The sequence below is a fragment of the Anomaloglossus baeobatrachus genome, chromosome 6, assembly GCF_048569485.1.
Source record: "Anomaloglossus baeobatrachus isolate aAnoBae1 chromosome 6, aAnoBae1.hap1, whole genome shotgun sequence".
Classification (NCBI taxonomy): domain Eukaryota; kingdom Metazoa; phylum Chordata; class Amphibia; order Anura; family Aromobatidae; genus Anomaloglossus; species Anomaloglossus baeobatrachus.
In genome coordinates this window covers 496,891,392-496,916,339 of record NC_134358.1, presented here as the reverse complement: position 1 = coordinate 496,916,339, position 24,948 = coordinate 496,891,392, and the positions used below count along the sequence as shown (strand labels likewise).

The 24,948-nt window shown below is 46.0% G+C and overlaps 1 protein-coding gene across 9 annotated transcripts in view; it reads left to right on the top strand.

Moving 5' to 3' along the window:
* The first annotated feature begins 280 nt into the window (after positions 1–280).
* The window catches only part of KMT2C (lysine methyltransferase 2C), a 440,610-nt gene continuing 415,942 nt past the window's right edge, over positions 281–24,948 (top strand). For 8 of the 9 annotated variants that reach the window (XM_075315430.1, XM_075315433.1, XM_075315425.1 and 5 more), the window contains exon 1: positions 281–726. In XM_075315430.1, the coding sequence (XP_075171545.1) occupies positions 563–726 (164 nt within the window). In that variant the 5' untranslated portion in view covers positions 281–562. The remainder of the gene's footprint in view (positions 727–24,948) is intronic. The other variant, XM_075315424.1, reaches the window with a different exon arrangement.

Sequence of the window (24,948 nt, the reverse complement as noted above, 5' to 3'; positions counted from 1 at the left end):
ATCCCTCCGGCGGCGGCGGCAGCAGCGCACAGACGCCCCGGGTTGCGGATGGTGACCGGCGCTTCCTCAGCTCCTTACAGGACGCGACCGCTGGAGCCCACAGTCGGCACTCCGGATCCCGTGACGTCAGCACTCCGGAGCTCCACGTTTCCCCTGCGACCTCAGCCGCCCTTTGCTGTCAGAGTGAGAGGGGCGGGGACTGGGCCGAGTGACGTCACTAGCTGCGCGCCCACCCTCCCCCTCCTGCTGGCGCGCATGCGTGTTTGTAGAGTGTGAGCCCGCAGGGAGGGGGAAGTGAGTCACACGCAGCCTGTCGCACACAGTGACTCGCTCGGGATTCGTGCTGACCGGATTGCCTCAGAGACAGCGGGGTGAGGCCGTGGCGTAGAGTGAGGAACGGCTCCGGAGGGGCCATTTCCCCCGTACTGACCCCCTCCTCCTTCTTTGTTGTTATCCCAAGGGGTAAGCCGGGGCCTCCTCTCCGTCCCTCCCCGAATCCGCCCCCCAGTGTCACCCGCAACATCCACCCGACGATGCGACGGCCTGAGCCCGGGGAGGATCAATGCGGCCCCCCTTCCCTAGGATGTCATCCGAGGACAAGAACCTAGAGTCCGCCTGTGAGCAGCCCGGGCCCCCGGCCCCTGCCAGCCCCGCAGCCACGGACAAAAGACCCCGGGGCCGCCCCCGGAAGGATGGAGCCTCCCCACTACAGAGAGTCCGCAAGAAGTAAGTGCCTGTGCGTGACACACAGCTGAGGAGAGGAGCTCCTGCCTGTCCTGCTGCCTGCACCCTGCCTGTCCTGCTGCCTGCACCCTGCCTGTCCTGCTGCCTGCACCCTGCCTGTCCTGCTGCCTGCCTGCACCCTGCCTGTCCTGCTGCCTGCCTGCACCCTGCCTGTCCTGCTGCCTGCCTGCACCCTGCCTGTCCTGCTGCCTGCCTGCACCCTGCCTGTCCTGCTGCCTGCCTGCACCCTGCCTGTCCTGCTGCCTGCCTGCACCCTGCCTGCAACCTGCCTGTCCTGCTGCCTGCCTGCACCCTGCCTGTCCTGCTGCCTGTCCTGCTGCCTGCACCCTGCCTGTCCTGCTGCCTGCACCCTGCCTGCCTGGCCTGCACCCTGATTGTCCTGCACCCTGCCTGCCTGTCCAGCTGCCTGTACCCTGCTTGTCCTGCACCCTGCCTGCCTGTCCTGCTGCCTGCCTGCACCCTGCTTGTCCTGCACCCTGCCTGCCTGTCCTGCACCCTGCCTGCCTGTCCTGCTGCCTGCCTGCACCCTGCTTGTCCTGCACCCTGCCTGCCTGTCCTGCTGCCTGCCTGCACCCTGCTTGTCCTGCACCCTGCCTGCCTGTCCTGCTGCCTGCCTGCACCCTGCTTGTCCTGCACCCTGCCTGCCTGTCCTGCTGCCTGCCTGCACCCTGCTTGTCCTGCACCCTGCCTGCCTGTCCTGCTGCCTGCCTGCACCCTGCTTGTCCTGCACCCTGCCTGCCTCTCCTGCTGCCTGCCTGCACCCTGCTTGTCCTGCACCCTGCCTGCCTCTCCTGCTGCCTGCCTGCACCCTGCTTGTCCTGCACCCTGCCTGCCTGTCCTGCTGCCTGCCTGCACCCTACCTGTCCTGCACCCTGCCTGCCTGGCCTGCTGCCGTCCTGCACTCTGCCTGCCTGTCCTGCTGCCTGCACCCTGCCTGCCTGTCCTGCTGGCTGCCTGTCCTTCTGCCTGCACCCTGCCTGCCTGTCCTGCTGCCGTCCTGCACTCTGCCTGCCTGTCCTGCTGGCTGCCTGCCTGTCCTGCTGGCTGCCTGTCCTGCTGCCTGCACCCTGCCTGCCTGTCCTGCTAGCTGCCTGTCCTGCCTGCAACTAAGTCTATTGTAATATAAATACAATCCACATGTTTGTTATTGTGCTTTGCTGCTTGCTCCCTGTCTGTCCTTCCCTCCTGCCTGTGTGCTGGCTGCTTTGCTTCCTCTTTATTGCAGTCACCTGACAGAGCAGCAGCTGTCATCCCTGCGTCATGTCTGTTATACTGCTACCTGCCATGTACAGACCGTGCACAGCATTGCTGGTGCAGGACACACAGTGGGCGTCTGTCACCTGTCGGTTTGCACCACCTATCCTGCTGAAGCTCTGAGTTTTCTCTCTGGGCAGTGACCAATGCGCCGTATCCTATAATATTGCTCAATATGATTTCTAAACACAATGTAAGATCGGATGAGTGCAGGAAATGCTGTAAAATGAGGAAACAACATTGTCTCCACCTGGTTGGTCCTGCGCTCCCGTGGTCTTCATCACTGTTTTCTTCTCTTGGTTTGTTGTTGTTAGCTGCAGCCGATCGCTGGCTCAGGAGTCTCGTGTTGTATGTGTGTGGAATTGTCGGTGTGCTACCAAAGCACCAATGCTGGAGTGGCAGCAGATTTAGCTTTATTATTTTTTTTATGTCATGACTTACTGCAGTTTAATTTATAAAACTTTCAGGCAACTCCTTTTAAGTTTATACACAATGCAAAAATACCACCATAACTGTCTTCCCTACCTATGGTCAGAGAGGTTGGGCAGCTGGGCACCCAAGAAGGGGAGACTGTCATAGTTGGGGCCGGTTACTTTGCCCGTGGGATAGAGCTAAGAGGAGACTCCCCAGTGAGTTATTACATATGTGTGTACCTTTGTGGTGTATTGCATGACGTATTGTGTGTATTCACTAAGCCCTTATGACATAGTAAGCTTTATGCCTCAGTGTCATACTATACACTGTGCAGTCTATGTATGCGCACATGATGGCATGCAATGCGTGCTCCCTGTGACTGTCACACAGCCCAGTTTCCCACGGGTCTCTAACATGTTCCATTTTGGTAATGTATTCTTTGGCATGATGTATCACCACATTTCTGTTGCTCTTAGGGGTGCTTTACACGCTGCGATATCGCTAACGATTTATCGTCGGGGTCACGGTGTTTGTGACGCACATGCGGCGCTGTTAGCGACATCGCAGCGTGTGACACGTACGAGCGACCTTCAGCGATCGCAAAAGTGGTAAAAATTGTTGGTGTTGAACAGGTCATTTAAATACCAAATATCGTTGTCTGGTGAGTAGCGATGTTGTTCCTCGTTCCTGCGGCAGTACACATCGCTATGTGTGAAGACGCAGGAGCGACGAACATCTCCTTACCTCCGTCCACCGGCAGTGCGGAAGGAAGGAGGTGGGCGGGATGTTACGTCCCGCTCATCTCCGCGCCCCCTCTGCTATTGGCCGGCGGCTTAGTGACGCCGCAGTGACGTCGCTATGACGCCGAACGCACCTCCCCCTTGAAGGAGGGATTGTTCGGCGGTCACAGCGACGTCGCTGACAAGGTATGTGCGTGTGACGCTGCTGTAGCGATAATGTTCGCTACGCCAGCGATCACCACATATCGCACCAACAACGGGGGCGGGTGCTATTGCACGCGACATCGCTAGCAATGTCGCAGCGTGTAAAGCACCCCTTAGGCTATGTGCGCACATTGTGTATTTCCATGTGTTTACGCAGTGCTTTGCAATGCAGCGTAAACACATGCGTTCATTGTCCCCAGCAAAGTCTGTGACTTATGCAAATTCTATCCGCACGTTGCGTTTTAGAACGCAGCAATTTGCATGCTGGAATTTGCTGCCAAATCGCTGCATTCAAAAAAGCAACTTGTCACTTATTTTGTGCGCTTTGGATGCTGCTCTCACTGTCTATAGGGAGATATAAAAATAATGGTGGATAGAAGAAAAACGGGTATATGCCGCGCTTAAAACCACTGAGTTGGAAGTAATATAATATTTCTCTTTTATTTACAGCATTCCTACGCGTTTCAGAGACAACAGACCGTCTCCTTCTTCAGGGAAAAAAGAAATCAAAAAAGATGATTTCTTTTTTCCCTGAAGAAGGAGACGGTCTGTTGTCTCTGAAATGCGTAGGAATGCTGTAAATAAAAGAGAAATATTATATTACTTCCAACTCAGTGGTTTTTAAGCGCGGCATATACCCGTTTTTCTTCTATCCACCATTATTTTTATATCGTGCCTACGGGGCCGCTGCTTGAACCACGCGGACACTCTCATGCCTTTGAAGGAGTTGTGACTGGCACAACCCCACCAGGTGAGTGTTACTGTACCTTCTCCAACATCATATGTTATATCGGGTAAGACCCTATTGCGCCCTTTTGTCTCCCCTTTTTAGTTCATCTGTCTATAGGGAGAGGAAGCTTCCAGAGCGCAAGAATTCTGTGTCAATTCAGCAGTCACAATACATGCGTTTTGAAGCACACATGCACTGCCAAATCGCTGCAGAATTTTCAGCAGTGACACTATGCAGCGTGCGCACATAGCCTAAGGCTATGTACGCACCTTGCCATTTTTTGTGACTACAAAGATGCAGCGTTTTTGGACGCTAAAAATGCACCCGGAGCAAAAACAAATTTTGTTTTTAACGTGTTTCAGTGCGTTTTTGGCTGCACTTCGCTGCGTTTTTGATCACTGCATGGTGCTGCGTTTTTCCAATGCATTGCATGGGTGGAAAACGCAGTAAAACACAAAAAAGAATTGACATGACCATTCACCCCCCCCCTCCCCCCAAGTCAAAAATACAGGTTAAAAAAAAATGGTTGTGTGCGAACAGCAAAAATGAAAACTCGTAGGCTTTGCTGGGGAAGCAGCCATGCAGTTTTGAACCCAAAATTGCACAAAAACGCACCCGAAAAATTCGCAAAAACGCACTGTGCGCACATAGCCTTACACATCCCATTGCGTACATGCCCCTTCTTTGTGCATGCCCACCACGTCTGTCACACGGCTTGGTACAAGTTTTCTAGGGCTGCTGAGAAAGAATTATAGAAAGCTTTACCCACCCCCACATCAAGTGCCTTTTAGGAAGGAGGGGGCTTCCACAATAGTGGAAACATTTTCTGGGATTCCCCCTTTGTAATGCCTCTGTAAATCATTAACTTTTCTACATTTGACACACAATCTGAATTTTCCTTATCACCAAACATTTAAAGCCTCATGTTAAATTAGGGCTATGTGCGCACGTTGCGTACAGTCACTGCAGAAATTTCTGCAGCGATCTGAAGAGCACACGTGCGCTTTAAATCGCTGCAGAAATGTCCGTAGTGAAAAAAAAAAAGCCGATTCCATGCGCTCTGCCTGCAGCTCCTCCCATAGACAGAGCAGAAGCTGCCGGCAAAGCGCACGGAAGAAGTGACATGTCACTTCTTAGAACGCAGCGCTTCGGCAGAAGCCGAAGTGCTGCGCTCTAAAACGCCACGTGCGCACGGCCGCTGCACAATCTCCATAGACTGTGCAGGGGACGCAGGACGCATGCAGTTACGCTGCGCTACAAAGCGCAGCGTAACTGCATGTATTTACGCAATGTGCGCACATAGCCTAGCTCTTAAGCCGCCCCCCCCGTGTCACATTTAACGACTTACCAGCGATCCCGAAAACGATGCTGGTAAGTCGCTGGGAGGTCGCTGGATAGAGCCCGATCTCTGCTGTGAGTACACGATGACATCTCCACATAAGGTGCACATTTGCAGACACTTGCCACTTCTTCGTATATTCTGCTTGTCAGTATGTGTATCACTGAAATAAATGGGAAAACATCCTCAAGTCTTCAAACCATAGTGACAGATATGTTTTCTATAGGAGATGGCATCCAACCGCAGAGGTCAGTTTAGCTTCAAACCTTAAAAACAGATCATTGCCTGAACCTCTGTTGTATGAAATATGTTTATTGGAGCACCACTTACTATGGAAGATAGAAAATTCTTTAATATAACCTCTGCGCTGACCCTGGTTGGCTGAAGGAGCTCATCACACATAGAAGTACATGAAATCTGTTAATATACTGTCAAAGAGCCATTAAAATCTCAGTCTGGGTTCTTAGCCAAAATACAAAACGATTTATAAAATGAATATCCGATACGAATATATGATGGATAATAGATAATGCATCCAATAAATATACACGATATAATGGATACAGTACATATAAAACTGTATAGAAATATATGATAACGTGGAATGGCATCACATATTTCAGTATAAAAAAATGAGCATCACATATTGCAGGTAAGGGATCCGCATATAGTATTCCTGCGGCTCCATGTGTGCGAGGTGCCCACGCGTCTCGCTGTAATCGGGGCTTTATCAGGGGGGCTTGTTGTACTTGTCACATCTGGGCCGGCTTGCAGATAACTGACACTGAAGCTTCCGGCTTATATAACACCCCATTCTTTGACTAAACACCTTGGTCATTTGTTAACACAGGTCGTCTGACCCCTGCGCTTATGCAGACCGCCTCGAACCCACTTAACAGTCCCCCCATTGTACTAGAACAGACTATTCTGTTTGCTTTTAACACTGATCTCCTTGTGCTAAGATCAGGCCGCGGAGACCCCCCTGATTCTGTAAGCCTTCCTTGTGCTGCAGTCATCCTCCACTGCCCTGCTATTGGAGACTGTGGATAGGCCGTTCTAATGAAGCCTCGCTATCGGCTGTAGGTGCACCACTACATGGCTGTCTGCGTTGTGTACAGACCTGTGGGCTTCTGGATGGCCATGGCGTGCGGTGCTGATCCAGGGGGCACCGTCCTGTACCTGTGCTGTTACTGCCTGGTTGATGAAGCTTTGTCTGGAGACTTTTGCATTGCTGTTTATTTTGTTGTTGCTTGGCACAATGCCATGACTGTGAGAGATCATTCATGATGAGATATAAATGTTGCAATTCTTGTATTTATTACATTGGGTCACATTACAAGCGGTTTCCTAAATATTGCTAAACTAACATATACAAGAGATACACGGCATGTAATCCCAGATCAGATGGATAAACTCTAAAAGTTTTATGGCTTTCTTTTAAGAAAAAATGTTTTGTTTTTTTTAATTTTTTTATTTAAACATGAAGATTATACGAGCGCGTGACTCCATACATTAGTTATGTGCATCCTCTGAGGTGGTGAGGGTTTATGCATCATTTGCTTCTCTTGGTCATGGCTATTATAGGATGTGGACACCTTCGGGGCGGCAGATTTTTTTTTTTCTTTCTTAAATGCATGTCTTTTGGGCTGAAAAATAAGTTTCTTAAAAAATGTTGCACCATTTTCCTTGTACAGCCTATGAATGCGTTAACTGAGATGTTGTCGTTTAACTCATTTGGGGAATAAGTCTTATGGCTATTTTTTTTTTTCTTTAGTACCTGTCTTTTGGGTTATGATAACATGAAAGTTGAGCTGAACCTTGTGGCCATAAACCCATGACAGGCTCTCCAGAGAAGAAAGATATGCGTTATACATTCTACCATCAGAAGGAGCGCACTGGCAGATTCTCAGTTAACTCTAAGGGTACCGTCTCACTAAACGACGTACCAGTGATTCCGACCACGATGTGACCTGGTCAGGATCGCTGGTGCGTCGCTACATGGTCGCTTGGTGAGCTGTCAATCAGGCAGATCTCACCAGTGACCAGCCAGCAGCGACTCGTGGAGACGATGCTGCGCTTAGTAACCAAGGTAAATATCGGGTAACTAAGCAAAATGCTTTGCTTGGTTACCCGATATTTTCCTTAGTTACCAAGTGCAGTATCGTTTCCGCAAGCAAAATGCTTTGTTTGGTTACCCGATATTTACCCTGGTTACCAGCGCACACCGCTTAGAGCTGGCTCCCTGCACTCGTAGCCAGGGTACACATCGAGTTACTAAGCAAAGCGCTTTGCTTAGTTACCCGATGTGTACCCTGGCTACGTGTGCAGGGAGCCGGCACTGGCTGTCTGAGTGGCGTACGCTAGTAACCACAAGGTAAATATCGGGTAACCAAGCAAAGCGCTTTGCTTAGTTACCCGATGTGTACCTTGGTTACCAGCGTCCACAGCTTCCAGACGCCGGCTCCCTGCACATTCAGATCATTGCTCTCTCGCTGTCAAACACAGCGATGTGTGCTTCACAGCAGGAGAACAACGAGCAAATAATGAACCAGCACTGTGTGTAACGATCAGCGATTTCACAGCAGGGGCCAGATCGCTGCTTAGTGTCACACACAGCGAGATCGCTATTGAGGTCACTGGTGCGTCACAAAACCTGTGACTCAGCAGCGATCTCGCTATGTGAGAAGTACCCCTTACTGCAGTTGGGAAGTAGTCAATGCGATATAGAGGCTGTGAAAGGTACACAGTGAAAAATTATTAATGAAACCCAAATAACCAAAAATACATGCATTTAAGTATAAGAATTTCCTCCAAGGTATCCATATCTTGTAATGTCTGTTCAGGCATTGCTTCGTACTGGATTTGGATAAGCCGTCGTTCTCACAAAGTCTTCACATTTTTATTCAGTAAAATAACTTGGCTTTACTGGTTGAGTTTTTGCATTAATAGGCATATTCACATGATGGTCGTTACAGCTTCATACAACATGAGAAACCTATAGGACGTTACTGCACTTGTGGATGTGATCTGCTTCATTATGTTAAGTATTTCGGGGGGAATATCTGTACTCTGGTACTGTATATTGGCACCATACTGCAGTATGCGGAGCTCCTGTGGCTTCATAGTACAGGCCAGCATGGACTTGGTGGATTATTGATAGGCCTAAATTTGGTTGTATTGATTGTCTATCCTGGAGATACAGGTTCTGCTTATGGAGGTCCAGCTAGTGTGTCTTACATACCATGAGCTCTAGGAAAAGGCATATTGTCTCTCCTCCAGAGGGAAGGGAACGGTTTCTCTAATGCCACCTAATTAGAAGCCACCTTGTAAATCAATGTTTAACTCAATAAAGATACTTGAAACATGACTATGGGTATCATCCAAGGGAACAATTTGTAGACAGTTGATTACTAGTCCATTTTGGCAGTATAGAGCAGGGTGCTGGTTTTCTTCCTACTGCATGCTTGTTTTCAGGGTGCATTGCTGGTAAGACTCTACATCATTGGTTGTCTGAAAGGCTGGAGTCACGCTTGTGAGTAAGGGTACCTTCACACTTAAGCGATGCAGCAGCGATCCGACCAGCGATCTGACCTGGTCAGGATCGCTGCTGCATCGCTACATGGTCGCTGGTGAGCTGTCAAACAGGCAGATCTCACCAGCGACCAGTGAACAGCCCCCAGCCAGCAGCGACGTGCAAGCGACGCTGCGCTTGCACGGAGCTGCCGTCTGGAAGCTGCGGAGACTGGTAACTAAGGTAAACATCGGGTATGGTTACCCGATGTTTACGTTAGTTACCAGCGCACAGCTGTGTGTGCAGGGAGCAGGGAGCCGCGCACACTGAGCGCTGGCTCCTTGCTCTCCTACCATAGCTACAGTACACATCGGGTTAATTAACCCGATGTGTAATGCAGCTACATGTGCAGAGAGCAGGGAGCCGCGCACACTGCTTAGCGCTGGCTCCTTGCTCTCCTAGCTACAGTACACATCGGGTTAATTAACCCGATGTGTACAGCAGCTACATGTGCAGAGAGCCGGAGCCGGCAGCACAGGCAGCGTGAGAGCTGCAGATGCTGGTAACTAAGGTAAATATCGGGTAACCACCTTGGTTACCCGATGTTTATCTTGGATACAGCTTACCTCAGCTGTCAGACGCCGGCTCCTGCTCCCTGCTCGCTTCATTTGTCGCTCTCTCGCTGTCACACACAGCGATCTGTGTGTCACAGCGGGAGAGCGGCTTTGAAGAAAACGAACCAGGGCTGTGTGTAACGAGCAGCGATCTCGCAGCAGGGGCCAGATCGCTGCTCAGTGTCACACACAGCGAGATCGCTAATGAGGTCACTGCTGCGTCACAAAAAGTGTGACTCAGCAGCGATCTCGGCAGCGAGCTCGCTGTGTGTGAAGCACCCCTAACTCGCATCCCATCACCCGGCACGTGTGCACGCTCTCCTGACAGGAGTGGGTCGGCTGCATGTATTTCTATGCAGCTGAGACGCTCATGTCTGGAGAGCGTGCAGCCGTGCCGGGTGATGCGATGTGTGACTCCGGCCTTACAGAAACCAGCTTGTCCCTTGAATTGCATCAAATGCTTCTCACCCAGCCACCTGGAGCCCTGCTCTGTACTAATGAGGAGACACAGCGCCGAAAGAGCAGTCTGCAGATGGTGGTCTCTGGTTTGGAAGATAATTTTAGCCATATTTCAAGGATCTTTGCAGGGACAGGTAATTAATGATTTACCTGTAAGTCCGAGCTCCCTCCACACGTGTTAGATGCTGGCTCTGTTACACAGCCAACATCTGTCTTTTATCGGTAGTGAATAGGATAACTGAAGTGAGCACTAATATATATATTATGAGTGCAAGCCAAAAATTACATACTATATACTGATAAGGCTGCACATCAAACTTAGATAATAGTATATAGTATAATGCCTCAAGCATATGGACAAATATTGGAATATACAATGAAAAATGCTACTTGCTAATTTGAACATGTGAATAATGAATTGCATACCTGCCATGAATATTAGGAAAAAGGAGATATTTAGCAATCGCATTGATCAATGTAACTGAGCCCCAAGGCCTCGTCAAGGCATATCTCTATATTGGGGTCCCTAGCTCTGTGACCCTAACTGTGTGTCATCTCATTGCAATTAAAAACTGCTATGGGTGGAGAGGGGTAACTAAGGACTTTCTTATATAGGAGATGGAATGCACTCATGGCTTGCACTCATAATATATATATTAGTGCTCACTTCAGTTATCCTATTCAGTTATATGTAGTTTTTTTCTGAATGTGAACACAGCTCCGCCCCTTTCGGCCATGTTTTTTCCATCTCCTATATAAGAAAGTCCTTAGTTACCCCTCTCTACCCATAGCAGTTTTTAATTGCAATGAGATGACACACAGTTAGGGTCACAGAGCTAGGGACCCCAATATAGAGATATGCCTTGACGAGGCCTTGGGGCTCAGTTACATTGATCAATGCGATTGCTAAATATCTCCTATTTCCTAATATTCATGGCAGGTATGCAATTCATTATTCACATGTTCAAATTAGCAAGTAGCATTTTTCATTGTATATTCCAATATTTGTCCATATGCTTGAGGCATTATACTATTATCTAAGTTTGATGTGCAGCCTTATCAGTATATAATATTTTATCGGTAGTGGTCAGAGCTGAGCTGCAATCCCTGCCGTTAACCATTTATATGCCACTGCAAGTCTTTGATATTGCAGTGATGGGCTACCATGGCATTGCTGAAGGCCCCCATCGCTACCAACTTGGTAAACTGCAAGAAATGTATTAAAATCAGGACTGACATACATTTCCGTCATCGTACTGACAATTTTTGTGGCGTAACTTATAATGAATTTGTTGGCCATTTGGCCATGCCCCTTGTGGGGTAAATATCACCCAATTTTCATAAAGTTAGGGGAGCTGGCCAGGACTGGTGTAACACATAAACCGTTTTATGTCAGAATTCTGCCCTAGAAACTGACTGAGGTCTTGGTGCCTTTAGCTATTTTGGGTCTGTAGGAGCCTCCTTATTGGTTACATGAGAGAGGATCTACACTGACTCTCACCCACCACCTTACATTGATGTTTTCATTATTCTGATATAACACGACTTACAGGCTTCTTGGGGTATATAGTGAGGGCTGACTGGTTTGTTGCCCCCATTAGCAGAGCTCCTGACTTCAATAGTGGGATGAATGCAGAAATCTTGGCTTTCTCTAATGTAAAGGGCTTAGGCTAGTTTCACACTTGCGTTGGACGGGATCCGTAGCATTGCGTTGTGTGACGCATGCAACGGATGCGTTGCATATAGTGGCACAACGCATGCTACAGATCGTACAAAATAACGCAATCCGTTGAAGGTTTTTTTCCTTGACTTTACACATCTGAGCATGTGCAGTTGTGTAAAGACAGCTGCATTAACGGAATCCGTCAAATGACGGATTCTAACGGAATCCGCCACCATAGGCGTCCATTATAAAAACAACGGACGCCGACGGAATCCTGCAGGTTGCGGTTTTTTGACACTCCGCCAAGTGCAGAAAAACGCTACATGCAGCGTTCCATCCGCCCGACGCTCACTGACGGTCAGCGTCAAAACAACTGATGCGCCGCGGGGCGGATGCAATGCAAGACCATCCGTTGCTATCCGTAGCTAATAGAAGTCTGAGGAATATAACGGTTTCCTGTAACGGTTACCGTAATTCCTCAAGGCTGCGGATAGCAACGGAAGCCGTCCAACGCAAGTGTGAAACTAGCCTTAGAGGTGAGCTGTCATTCTCTATACCAGCGGCTCAGCCCAGCAATGAAAGTCACATGATGATAAAATCCAATGAGAATGAGCAGATGACAGGGTTGAGGGGTCCGCTCCTCTTATGGCTTTCATATTTTGGGGATTTTTTTTTTTTCTTAATATTGCATAATTATACAATTTTGGGAATTTTATAATTTGTAAAAGGTTTTAAAACAATGTCTCCTGACCCCCACCCCCCCTCCCCTTCCTATTTCAAGGAGACTGATTGTGCGTTTGTGTAAGGGGGTGGACAATGTTGGGGGACACAAGAATCGTACCGTTGACTTTGAACTGCCCAATCCCATTGGTTTTTGGGGTGATGAACAGAAGACTTGTATTCTCAACCGCAAGAGATCAGATCAGATAGCTGTCACCCAAACACGTGTACTGTCTGTGGCCAGATTGTGGGTGACACATACTGACAGCAGCACGCGAGCAGACCCTGAATAGGTGCATGGATTCCAAATACCCTTTTTTTTTTTTTTTTTTTTTGAGAACTCATTGACTCTTCGTGTTTTGCTTTTGTAATGTGGTGATTTTGTTGCTGGAGATGACGTTTTTGGTTTGTTTTCTGTTGCTGTGTGACCATTTCCTCACTACTACAGTGGTCAGTCTGCCTCCTGCAGGGGTCTGCTGGGTCCTAAAGCCTGTCTGGGTGCAGGGCATGTGCCTCGCTGCTCATACAGTGTTGCACTTTCAGGCTGATGTAATCTGCAGGTTTGATCATTTGCACAATTGTTTCCAGGTTGTCTATTGTATCTTTGACTGTCAGAGCTAATGTGCCTGGTATTATGTTTACGTTTGGAACGGTGGCTCTTGGGCTATGTTCACATGCTGCGTTTTTACATATATTTTTTTCATTGCATTTACGCAAATAAATGCAAAAAAACTGTTTTTTATAGGAACAGCAAAAGCGATATTTCCGAAATCTCATGCACGCACACTTGCCTTTTTTTTTCCCTGACTGAAATATCAAATTGCTGCGCATTTAAAAGAAGCAGCACGTCAATTCTTTCAGCGTTTTTTGCAGCTTTTTTTTCACCATTGAAAACAATGAGTGCATTTTTTTCTGCTTTCGTGGTGAATGAAGCTAACTTTATTTAAAAATGCACTGTAGACAAATGACACCAAAAATGCAGGAAAAACGCAGCTTTTCTTTTTTACTGTCAAAGAGCAGATTTTGCGGCACAATAAAACTGCAACATGTGAACGTAGCCCTAATGAAGTTCTGGCAAGAACTTGATCACCTTCTCTAAACCTGGTGCTTTAGAAAACTGTCATAGGAAAGTGTGTAAAAATAAAAGAATAAATAAGTAAAAATTTGCAGGATTTAGGATTTTCCCTTAAAGGAATCATCAGGATAAATTACCGGCAGTGCTGGATCAGTCAGATGACAGACACCGACAGCATCTGACAGACCCCATTGACTATATTGCGGTGCTTTGGATGTCTGTCTGTCTTTCATGGTGTTTAACCGGATAAAATTGCTGTAGTATACATTGGAGGCTCCTAACTTGAGATGATCAAAGAGATCTCACAAACGTGGTCCAGCGGCCATGTTGTAAGTCTAAGCAGAGCCCTGCCATCCCTACTTGTGGGCATTCCCTACACCTCTTCTAATTTATGTGCCTGGGTGCCGCCATGTCCTCATTGACCATCCAGTGCATGACGTATTTTCAAAAACATCCTACTAACCAGGGCTTCTGGAGTCGGTAAGCCAAACCTTCGACTCCGACTCCGACTCCTCAAATTCTCTTGCACCGACTCCGACTCCGGCTCCGACTCCGACTCCGGCTCCGACTCCGACTCCTACATATATTGCTTAGTTAGGTGAAAAATTTATTGTAGTACATGAATATGTGTATGTGAACATCAGACATTTAATAATTTTTATGATACGATAATCAAGATATTTGGATAGAACATAAAATATATTTATTGGAATACAACTTTAGAACACAAAAAACTGTAATAAATTGTAAATATGTAATACACTATGTAATATACAGTAGATTACATATATATCTTGTGTGTGTATATACACTGTGTGTGTATATATATATATATATATATATATATATATATATATATATATATATATATATATATATATTACATATTTACAATTTATTAGTTTTTTGTGTTCTAAAGTTGTATTCCAATAAATATTTTATGTTCTATCCAAATATCTTGATTATTGTATCATAAAAACAATTAAATGTCTGATGTTCACATTGTACTACAATAAATTTTTCACTTAAATATAAGCATTATACTAAATGTTATTATTTAGTAAAATATTCAGCACATTCTGCATTGCACTTCTGTCCCCAATTTATTATATATTTTAGGAGTCGGTGCATTTTATACCGACTCCGACTCCGACTCCACCAAAATGAGCTCCGACTCCGACTCCGACTCCACGACTCCGACTCCGACTCCACAGCCCTGCTACTAACGTCCAAAAAAAAAGCCATTAACTTTAATGTGATGTGTAGTGAGATTAAAAGGATTTTAAAGTACTTTTAGAGAAGATTTTGGGGGAACAATACCTGGTGCCCACTACCAAATAGCTGTTATTAGATCTGGCGGTGACCAGATATATTTAATAGACTAAAAAACAAAAACAGCTTTGTTTAAAGGGAACCTGTCACCTGTTTTTTTTTCCCTATAAGCTGCAACCACCATCACTGGGCTCTTATATACAGCATTCTAACATGCTGTATATAAGAACCCAGACCACTGTGTATAACATAAAAAACACTTTATAATACTCACCTAGAAGGTCGCTCCGGTGCACAACAGTCGGATGGTTGGCGCCGTTCTCTGGGAGGTCCGGCGCACTACAATACTTTGATCTACCCTGAGCATAATACTTATAATACTTCTAGGTAAGTATTATAAAGTGTTTTTTTATGTTATTCCCCCAGCCTGGGCTCTTATATAGAGCATGTTAGAATCCTGTATATAAGAGCCCAGTGATGGTGGCCGCAGCTTATAGGCCAAAAAACAGGTGACAGGTTCCCTTTTAAGGTGGTGTCTGCTGCCAAGATCTGCAAATCAGCCTCTATTCAAATGAATGGGAGCGGACTGGCAGAACCTGGCCACGGCTGCCAAACCGTGCACAGAGCCGCACTATTCCACTCCATTCACTGTGTAAATCAGTCTGCCCTTGGAGCAGATTTCAGCTTATTGCTGGTGGTGCTGGAGTCAGACCCCATCCGATCCGATAATAATGACCTATACTAAGGATAGGTCACCAAGATCAAAGTAGTGGACAACCCCTTTAATGAACACTGGTGATGTATTAATTTTTTGCACTGCGACTGCACTTTGTCAACCTGGCTTAAAATCTCTCCTTATGTAAAGGGACTCTATCAGCACAGGATGACTGATCAAACCAAGAACAGGCACTTGTGCGTCATGGCCGAACATTGCAGTGCACCCACCCACCCCATCCTCTTCTTTAACTGCCAGCGAGGGCAAGAGCGAGAAAGTAAGCAGGTGGGGGGTGGCATTCAAAGAAAAGGATGGGGGGAACAAGGAGGTTGGATGGTGAATATAATTGTTTGGCGCCACAATGAAGCACAGAGCATCTGTACTTGGTTTGATCAGTCATTCTGTGCTCACAGTCCCTTTTAAATAAACTTATTTGTCATCTCCGTGTGTGTAAAAGCCCAGTCAATCAAAATATAACATGAACTCACCCCTATGGTAAACGCTATAAAGCGGGACCCCCCCCCCCCCAAAAAAACCCTGAAATGTCAGAATGTTTTTTTTTTTTTAATAATAATAATACCAATAAAAAGAAGCAATCAAAACATCAAAATTGTTATCAATCAAACAATCCGCACACGCCGTGCAGTGCAGAGGCCTCAATCAGAAACAAACACGTTGTTGGTTTTGGAAAAAGGTGACACAATGCAAAAAAATAAATAAATATTTTTTTTAATTAACTTTCTTCACCACTTAAAAGCAAAACAAGTTTGGCATCGTCTGACCTCCCGGAGATTTAATTTTACAAGTCGTTTTTGCCGTAAAATGAATATCGCAAAAACCAAACCCAAAAGCAATTGCATTTTTTTTTGTACGCGATTCCCACTTGGATTTTTTTCCCATTTTCCAGTGCATTATATGCTAAAATGGATTTCAAAAGTACAACTTGACCTGTAAAAATCCCCAAACTCTTATATGTCTACTTTGACATAAAAAAAAAAAGTTATGACTCTTCGAAGAAAGGGGTAAAAATGAAACCTCAGTTGGTCCTTCCTTTTTTCTTAGTTTGGGGGTTGGGGTGTTTACCCGTTGTCCCATAGAGCTTCAGGATAAGGTGTAATGTGCCTTTATTTGTAGTCCGCAGCCTTGTAACTAGACCTTAGAAAACACTGAACAAAATGTTCTCTCTCCAGCAGCGAGATCTGCTCCCCACTGCAGCACAGCGAAATCTGTAAACGCCACAAATCTTTACAGGATTTTTATCCCTTTTATTTTTAATCTGAGTCAATATTTTAAGCGATATTCCGTCTAGCTGCCCGTATACATGCAGTATATGTTATCGTATGAGCCGTGCGCACGCCAGTAGTATTTCACTCCGTGTTTATGGAGTTAGTACTGCAAACATTGGAGTAAGAGGCTGGAAGTGCGGTGTGTGCCAGAGGTTGTGAGGAGGAGGAGGGTGGAGTGCATGGTGGGGCCATATCCACCCCCATCACAACCAGCAAAAGCAAATATGGAGTTCTATCCAGCAAAATATTACTGTACTACAATTCTGTATTATGGGGCTTTTTAATGTGTGCAGTGGCGTAAAATCTTAAAACTTCAATTTCTTTTATTATGTTTTTCTAAGTTTATTTTACAGGAGGTTTTTTTTTCTTCTTCTATGTCTTGTGTTTCTTTAAAGAAGTTTTCCTATTTAAGGCTAGTTTCACACTTGCGTTGTTTTCCTTCAGTAACAATCCGCCGTTTTGGAAAACGGCGGAATCCGTTAACGGATTCCGCTGCTTCCCATAGACTTCTATGGACGACGGATTGCGACTAATGGACCTGCGTTGCTTCCACTGGCCGACGCTGCGTTGCTTCCGCCGGGCGGAAGGAACACAGCATGTAACGTTTTTTGAGCAGCGGAATCCTTAGGATTTCGCTGCGCATGCTCTCTCTGGCTCCCTGCACCCGTAACCAGGGTACACATCAGGTTACTAAGCAAAGCGTCTTGCTTAGTAACCCGATATTTACCCTGGGTACGTGTGCAAGGAGCCAGCGCTAAGCGGTATACACTGGTAACCAAGGTAAATATCGGGTAACCAAGCAAAGTGCTTTGCTTAGTTACCAGATATTTACCCTGGCTATGTGTGCAGGGAGCCCGACACTTCCCCGCTTGGCTCCACCCCCTCCCGCACTCCACTCCACATGTACATGTACACACACACACACACACACACACTCACCTTTCCCCAGCTATGCAGTCCCCGCGGCACTGACGTCCTCAGCGCCATGGCCCCGCTCGGCTTCACCCACCCCACACTCCGCCCTCGCACACATTCTCAGCGGCCGATCAATCAGCTGATTGTTCACAATAGTCTGCCGCAGGTAAAACTGTAAAGAAAAAAAAAAGCAGATTCCGTTGTTTTGTACGATCCGTTGTGCCACTATATGCAACACATCTGTTGCATCCGTCACACAACGCAATGCAACGGATGCCGTTCAACGCAAGTGTGAAACTAGCCTTAGATATGTCATAAATCTCTGATAGACCCAGGTTCGACCTCCGGGATCTTCCCCAATCTCTAGAACTGGGGCTCACTGTGCTGCTATGAACGATCTGAATAGTCAAAACAGAGAAGGCCGCCCCTTCCTGACAGCCATATGTAAACTGTATGTCAACTATTGACTTTTAATGTAGAAAAAAATCCACTTAGTGGTATACTTATTTTTTGTGCAGTTTTTACATTGATGGTCCCATCAGTGATTGACAGCCTTCATTGTATAAGTATGCGTGCAGATTAAGTAGGCATTAAAGGGAATCTGTTAGCAGGTTATTGCTACCCCATCTGAGAGCAGTATAAGGTAGGGGCAGAGATCCTGATTCCAGTGATGTCACTTACTGAGCTGCTTGTTGAACATTTTATATCATCGTTTTATTTGCAGGAGATTATCACTAGAGGATTAGTAAACCTGCAGATCGGTAGTCCTCCATATTCATGAGTGTTTTATAACCCCATCATCACTGCTGATTGGAAGCTTTCTGCCTATGCACAGTGTTCAAAGAAATCAGTAGTGTGGGTGAGGTTATACAGAGCTCAGGATTCAGATAACTGCTAGATCTGCAGGAGATAAAATTGTGACTTTATCAAAACTGCAGCAAGCGGCTCAGTAAGGTCATTTTCACACATGCGGCATTTTGCCGGATCCGGCACACTCCAATACAGTGTAATACTGTACAATGGCATCGCGGCAAGCTTCGGTCACATGCTGTCATGTGACCGGAGCTTGCCGCGATGCCATTGTACTGTATTGCACTGTACTGGAGTAAGCCGGATCCAGCAATTCGGCCAAATGCCGGATGTGTGAAATGGGCCTAAGTGACACATTGCTGGAATCAGGGTCTCTGTCTCTACATCATGCTGCTGTCAGGGGAATAAAAAACTGGTGACAGATTGCTGTTAAAATTGATGAATTAGAAGTTCTATACTGAATTATCCCCCCAAATATATAAATGTAATCTTCTGTGCCCTCCTCGCTCTATAACTTTTTTTCCGCGTTCATTGTGGCAGGTTCCCTTTGTCGAGGGCTTGTTATGGGGCCCAAAGTGTAGCGTTTTGAGTTTTATTTTATTCTTGCTGCACCCTGGAGTGTTCAGTTATTTTATTTTAATCTGTCATATGGATAGGGCCTTTTTTTTTTTTTTTTTAAATTTGTGGGCCTTTTTATGGTCTTTATTAAGGGGGCAGTGCTCACAGGATAATTATGCAAAGCCGTCTAAAGACACGCCCCCAGAGAACACAGAGCCACACCCCCTTGGAAAGACCATAACAATTAGCACTAGAGCATTAAGGCGATAGCTCTGGAACCGTATGGCGGATTTCTAAAATAAAAACCACAGAATACTAAAGAGAACTGCAGGAATGAAGTGAGCACTACCTGGCGGCATCTGACCTGAGGACAGGTGTTCTGTAAGTGTGGTTTTCCTTGTGTCAAATGTGGCCTATTATCAATGCCTTTAGTAAATGGCTTGCTACGTGATGACAATTTCTTCAGCACTTGTGGATGATAAATATTTCATGTTGCCCTCATGACCCATATATCATTTAGGAAATTACCGGTTGGTGGCGGAGTCTGTCCTAACAGTGATCTATTCTCACAAATCGGGCCCTTTGCCTGTAACTGGAGCCTAATTTGTCGTAGACCGAAGTAGCCTCAACCACGAGGCATCTCCGGCTCCTGGGCACGGACGAGACCTGTGTGTTTCTTTGTGGCATGTGAATCATTGCTCTCTGACTTCTGCGCGTCCCATGAGCTGTCATGTGGCAGTAAGAGAAAATGATCCCCTAGGACCCGCATTAATGACGGAATATACTGCGCTCTCAGATCTTGGACAGTCACATAGACATTGAATAGATCGGCAGAGCTCATTCTTGTCCACTACTCCATTAAAATGGGGGACTGAAAACCTTTGTTCTGACAATCGATGGGGGTCTCGGTGGTCATCTGTGTTGGTAGTTATCACCTGGCCATTTAATTAGAGAGAACGCCTTCAAGCACCGCACTGCTCGCTTCAGTGGTTTGCACTCGTAACTCACTCATACATCGAATCCGAACTCTGCTTTTTATTTGTAGTCTGTTTGAACCCAGACTTCGAACCTCAGGTTTGCTTATCTCTAGGCATGACCTCATGGCATAGTACTTTTAGTGTATGTAAACTTTTGACGAAATACAATTATTATATCATTACAAACAGAGGGATCTATTTCAAGTGTTTATTTCTGTTAATGTTGATGATTATGGTTTACATCCAATGAAAACCCAAAAGTCATTCTCTCAGAAAATTTGAATAATTACCACAAAACACCTGCAAAGGCTTCCTAAGCGTTTAGAATGGTCCCGTAGTCTGGTCCAGTAGGCTACAGAATTATTGAGAAGACTGCTGACTAGACAGATGTCAAGAAGGCAGTCGTTGACACACTCCATAAGGAGGGTAAGCCACAAAAGGTCATTGCTAATGAAGCTGGCTGTTCAGAGTGCTGTATCCAAGCATATTAATGGAAAGTTGAGTGGTAGAAAAAGGTGCAAGAGCAACCGTATATATTATAATGGGAAATCACTTCCTTGTTCACTTGAAGAGTTTGAGTGTTTTGTTTTTATGTCTTCTAGCCTTGATTAATGCCCGCTGGGGTAAAATTTAAACTGCATGTCAGTCACTTGAGGCGGCTCCTGAAGGAACAGTGTCTAAGGGTCTGTGCGCACTGGTAAAATGTGTTTAAGTAAAATCCGCACCTTCTGGCAGAATTCCGTACCTGCGGCAAAAAAACGCACCCAAAAGCAGCATGTGGTTTTACCACGGTTTGGTGCGTTTTTTTCCGCGGGTTGATTGCTGTGGTTTTTAACCATTATTGAATGGCAAAACCGCATGTACTTGCGGAAAAAAAGTGACATGCTGCTACTTTTTGCTGCAGATATTCTGCAGCAAAACCTATAAGGAAAAAAACCACACAGTGTGCGCACAGCGTTTTGAATTTCTCATAGATTTTGCTGGGGAAGGACTGCAGGAAGGTTCTGAACAAAAACGGCACCTTTTCTGCAGCAAAAACGCGGCAAAAAACGCAGTGTGTGCACAGGGCCTTAAGTAGGAACCGTAAAGTCAAAAACAGTGAAAAAAAAAAAACCCTTCCAAAACGCTTTAGCGGAAAAAAAAAATCCTCCAAAAACACCCCTCGCTTTTTTAATTTGTTTCTGCTTTAAATAGTTGATTTTGAATGACTCAAATAACTGTGTGAACACAGCCTGCAAGGCCAGCAATATGTAAATGGTAGAAGTTCGCGGAGTCCCACCTGTCAGTGGAAAATAATATCCTTTAAGAATAACCGTGATTTTCACTTTAAATCAATAATAACCAGGTAAATAAGAAACTTTGTATTATCTGATCAGAGAAATCTGTATTCCGTAAGGACCGATTATTGCATTACTGAGATAGGAGATGGCAGTTTGTGCTGATGAGATTCTATGTAGAGGAGAGGGGAAAATAGGAGGGAGGAGCTCTGCATTTAGCTCCTCCCTCTGCATTTAGCTCCTCCTTCATCTGTCTCTAGCTCCTGCCTCTATTTAGTTCCTCTCCCCTCTACATAGAACTTTATCAGCACTAACTGCCATCTCCTATCTCAGTAATGCAATAATCTGTCTTCACTGAATGCAGATTTTACCCATGAGTTGAGAATAAATGATCAGTTCAGGGGGGAGGGGAAGCAGATTTCTTTGATAAGGTATAATAAAAAGCTTCCTTTTTTCATGTGTATTTTTGATTTATGAAATAAAACTTAAAATATTAGTCTTTAATGTATCAGTCATGTGTTGTACAGATGTTATACAGTACTGACTCCTGTTTAGAATTCCCCCACAAATAGGCCTGTGCCCTCCTGAGGGGATATAGTGCTATGTGGTGGCGTCATGCAGCATGGCCGTCGGGGAGCGGAGTTCTCCATGCCCGGCACTGACCGAGTCCTGACACTGTGACTGTGCTGCTCTACACACACGAGCACGCCACATTTGAGTCTTCTAAAGTACATTGATTTAAATGTCTCCTGGCGCTAGATTTCTACATGGATGGTGATTGCAGTCTTGTGTTGTGGGTGGAAATACTCTTTAATTGCATTTTTACAGCTGCCACTGAGGTATTCTTGCCGTCCTCCATAGTGGGGCATAGCAGAACCAGCGGGGCTTGAGCTGTTTGATGGAGGATTATTTCTGATTGCTGAGGCATGCAGTTCATTAGGTGAGCAGGTAGCCGGCAGCAGGCATCACGGATTAACCTCTGGGTTAGGTTGCATGGCCGGCAGTGTTTATAGAATAAGCCACTTGCCGGATCTAGTCGGGACGTTGTTACAGCCTTCTACTGTATTTGCAGACGCCTTGTCTTACACTATGTTATATTATATTATAGGGGATGGAACACCGGTATTGTGTTCTAATAGTTAAAAGTATATACTAAAACCATTATTTTTCTGATTATTTTTCGGATTATTTTTTTTTTCTATTTTCTATACATGGAGGCAGCCATCTTGCCTCTCAGCATGTCAGGGGTTTGCCTGAGCCAGAATAGTGTGTTGATTTCTATGGGAAATTGTTGTGGGCGTGCTCCACAGAGGACTTTTATAAGGTAATATTCCCAAAAAAAGGCCATACTTGGAGCTACATAAATCAATAGCACACATGAAAATAAGCAACTTTGTAATATATCTTATCAGACAAGCCTGCTTCTGTCTCCTTCTGGACTGATCTTTCATTTTCAAAATTCTCTGATCTCAAGTAAAATCTGTCTTCAGTGAACACAGATTCTTATATTACTGAGATAAGAGATGCAGAAAGGAGAAGAAGAAAGAGCCCTGCCGCTCGCTCCCTTCCCGTCTGCCGCTCGCTCCCTTCCCGTCTGCCGCTCGCTCCCTTCCCGTCTGCCGCTCGCTCCCTTCCCGTCTGCCGCTCGCTCCCTTCCCGTCTGCCGCTCGCTCCCTTCCCGTCTGCCGCTCGCTCCCTTCCCGTCTGCCGCTCGCTCCCTTCCCGTCTGCCGCTCGCTCCCTTCCCGTCTGCCGCTCGCTCCCTTCCCGCCTGCCGCTCGCTCCCTTCCCGCCTGCCGCTCGCTCCCTTCCCGCCTGCCGCTCGCTCCCTTCCCGCCTGCCGCTCGCTCCCTTCCCGCCTGCCGCTCGCTCCCTTCCCGCCTGCCATTGAATCTTATCAGCACCAATTGTCATCTCCTATCTCAGTAATATTATAATAGAAGACAGACTTTACCTGTGAATTGAGAAATTTGAGAATAGATCAGTAGAGGAGGAGAAAGAAGCAAGTTTCTCTAATAAGATATATTACATAGTTGCTTATTTTAACACTAGAACTACTGAGGTAGTCATTTTGACTACTTTGCATCATGTATTTCTATATAGGTGTCACGAGTCCAGTAGTTCTAGTGTTAATGTGTCCTATTGATTTATGAAATCAAAATTAAAATGTGTTAAGGTATCCTCAGTATTTGCAGCTGATTTTTCTGCACCAAAACTCAGAATGTAGAATGGAAAGACACTGCCATAAAGAGGCTTTCCTGCGACTAAAGTTCACTTTAATCAATAGATCTTGGAATAATAAACGCATCCAATTGTGGAAATTATTATTATTCCAAGATCTATTGATTAAAGTGAACTTCATGGAACATCCCCTTTAAGAGCTTGTTCACACGCTGCTTCCCCTCCTCTCTAGTGTGCTTTTCCAAGGGTAAAAATGTATCATCTGGTAGCAGTGTTGTTGTTGTTTTTTTTTTAATTTTAATAAACATAACAAATAAACACTGTTAATAGCTCAATTGAAAATGCCATGAATAAAATGTCTATATCCTAATGAAAGCATTTCCTGACCGGTTGCATACTCGCATCGGAATTGAACGCTCTATACTCTGCTGACAATACCTGGCGGGTGCAGGGCTGTGTTACCTTGCTAGTTCGGGTCACAGTACCTGTGGCTGGGCCTGGTATTGGATCTTGAACATGGACAGTATAATATCTGAATTCAACCTAAAAATGAGATGACTGGAAATAAGTCATCCTGTAAAGGGCGTGGAGTCTAGTGTGAAAACTACAAGGTATTGGGCCCTCCCCTCCCCCAACCCCCAGACTTTTATTAATATAAATATTATAATTAGAAAATTAACATAATGTTCCAGTTTTTATATTTTACAAGCGCTGCATAGGGGTTCTGATCTGTGGGGGTCTGAGTCCTGCATGAGCTGAACTCACATAATGGTGGACGGGTTCATTAGTAAGTCTGTGGGTTTGTACATTCACTCTCACAGAGCAATGTGTGGACCCAAAGACTTAAGGGGGCTTTACACGCAGTGACATCGCTATCGATGCCGCTCGTGAAAGCACCCGCCCCTGTCGTTTGTACGTCACGGGCAAATCGCTGCCCATGGCGTACAATATCGCTTGTACCCGTCACATGTACTTACCTGCCTAACGACGTCGCTGTGGCTGGTGAACCGCCTCTTTTCTAAGGGGGCGGTTCGTGCGGCGTCACAGCGACATCACACGGCAGGCGTCCAATAGAAGCGGAGGGGCGGAGAGCAGCCGCATGAAAGTCACGCCCATCTCGTTGCCAGAGGATGCAGGTACGGTGTTATTTGCCGTTCCTGGGGTGTCACACGTAGCGATGTGTGCTGCCTCAGGAACGTCCTGCACCATCAACGATATTTGGGATTTGAATGATGTCAACGATCAACGATATGGTGAGTATTTTTGATCGTTAGCGGTCGCTCGTATGTGTCACACGCAACGACGTCGCTAACGAGGCCGGATTTGCGTCACGAATTCCGTGACCCCATCAACATCTCGTTAGCGATGTTGTTACGTGTAAAGTTTAGTGTTGAGCCCGTACAATGCTCTGTGTGCAGCTGAGGCAGGAAAAGTGTTTTCGATTGATCAGTAGGTTCTCAGGATCTGGACACCCACGGATCAGAAACACTA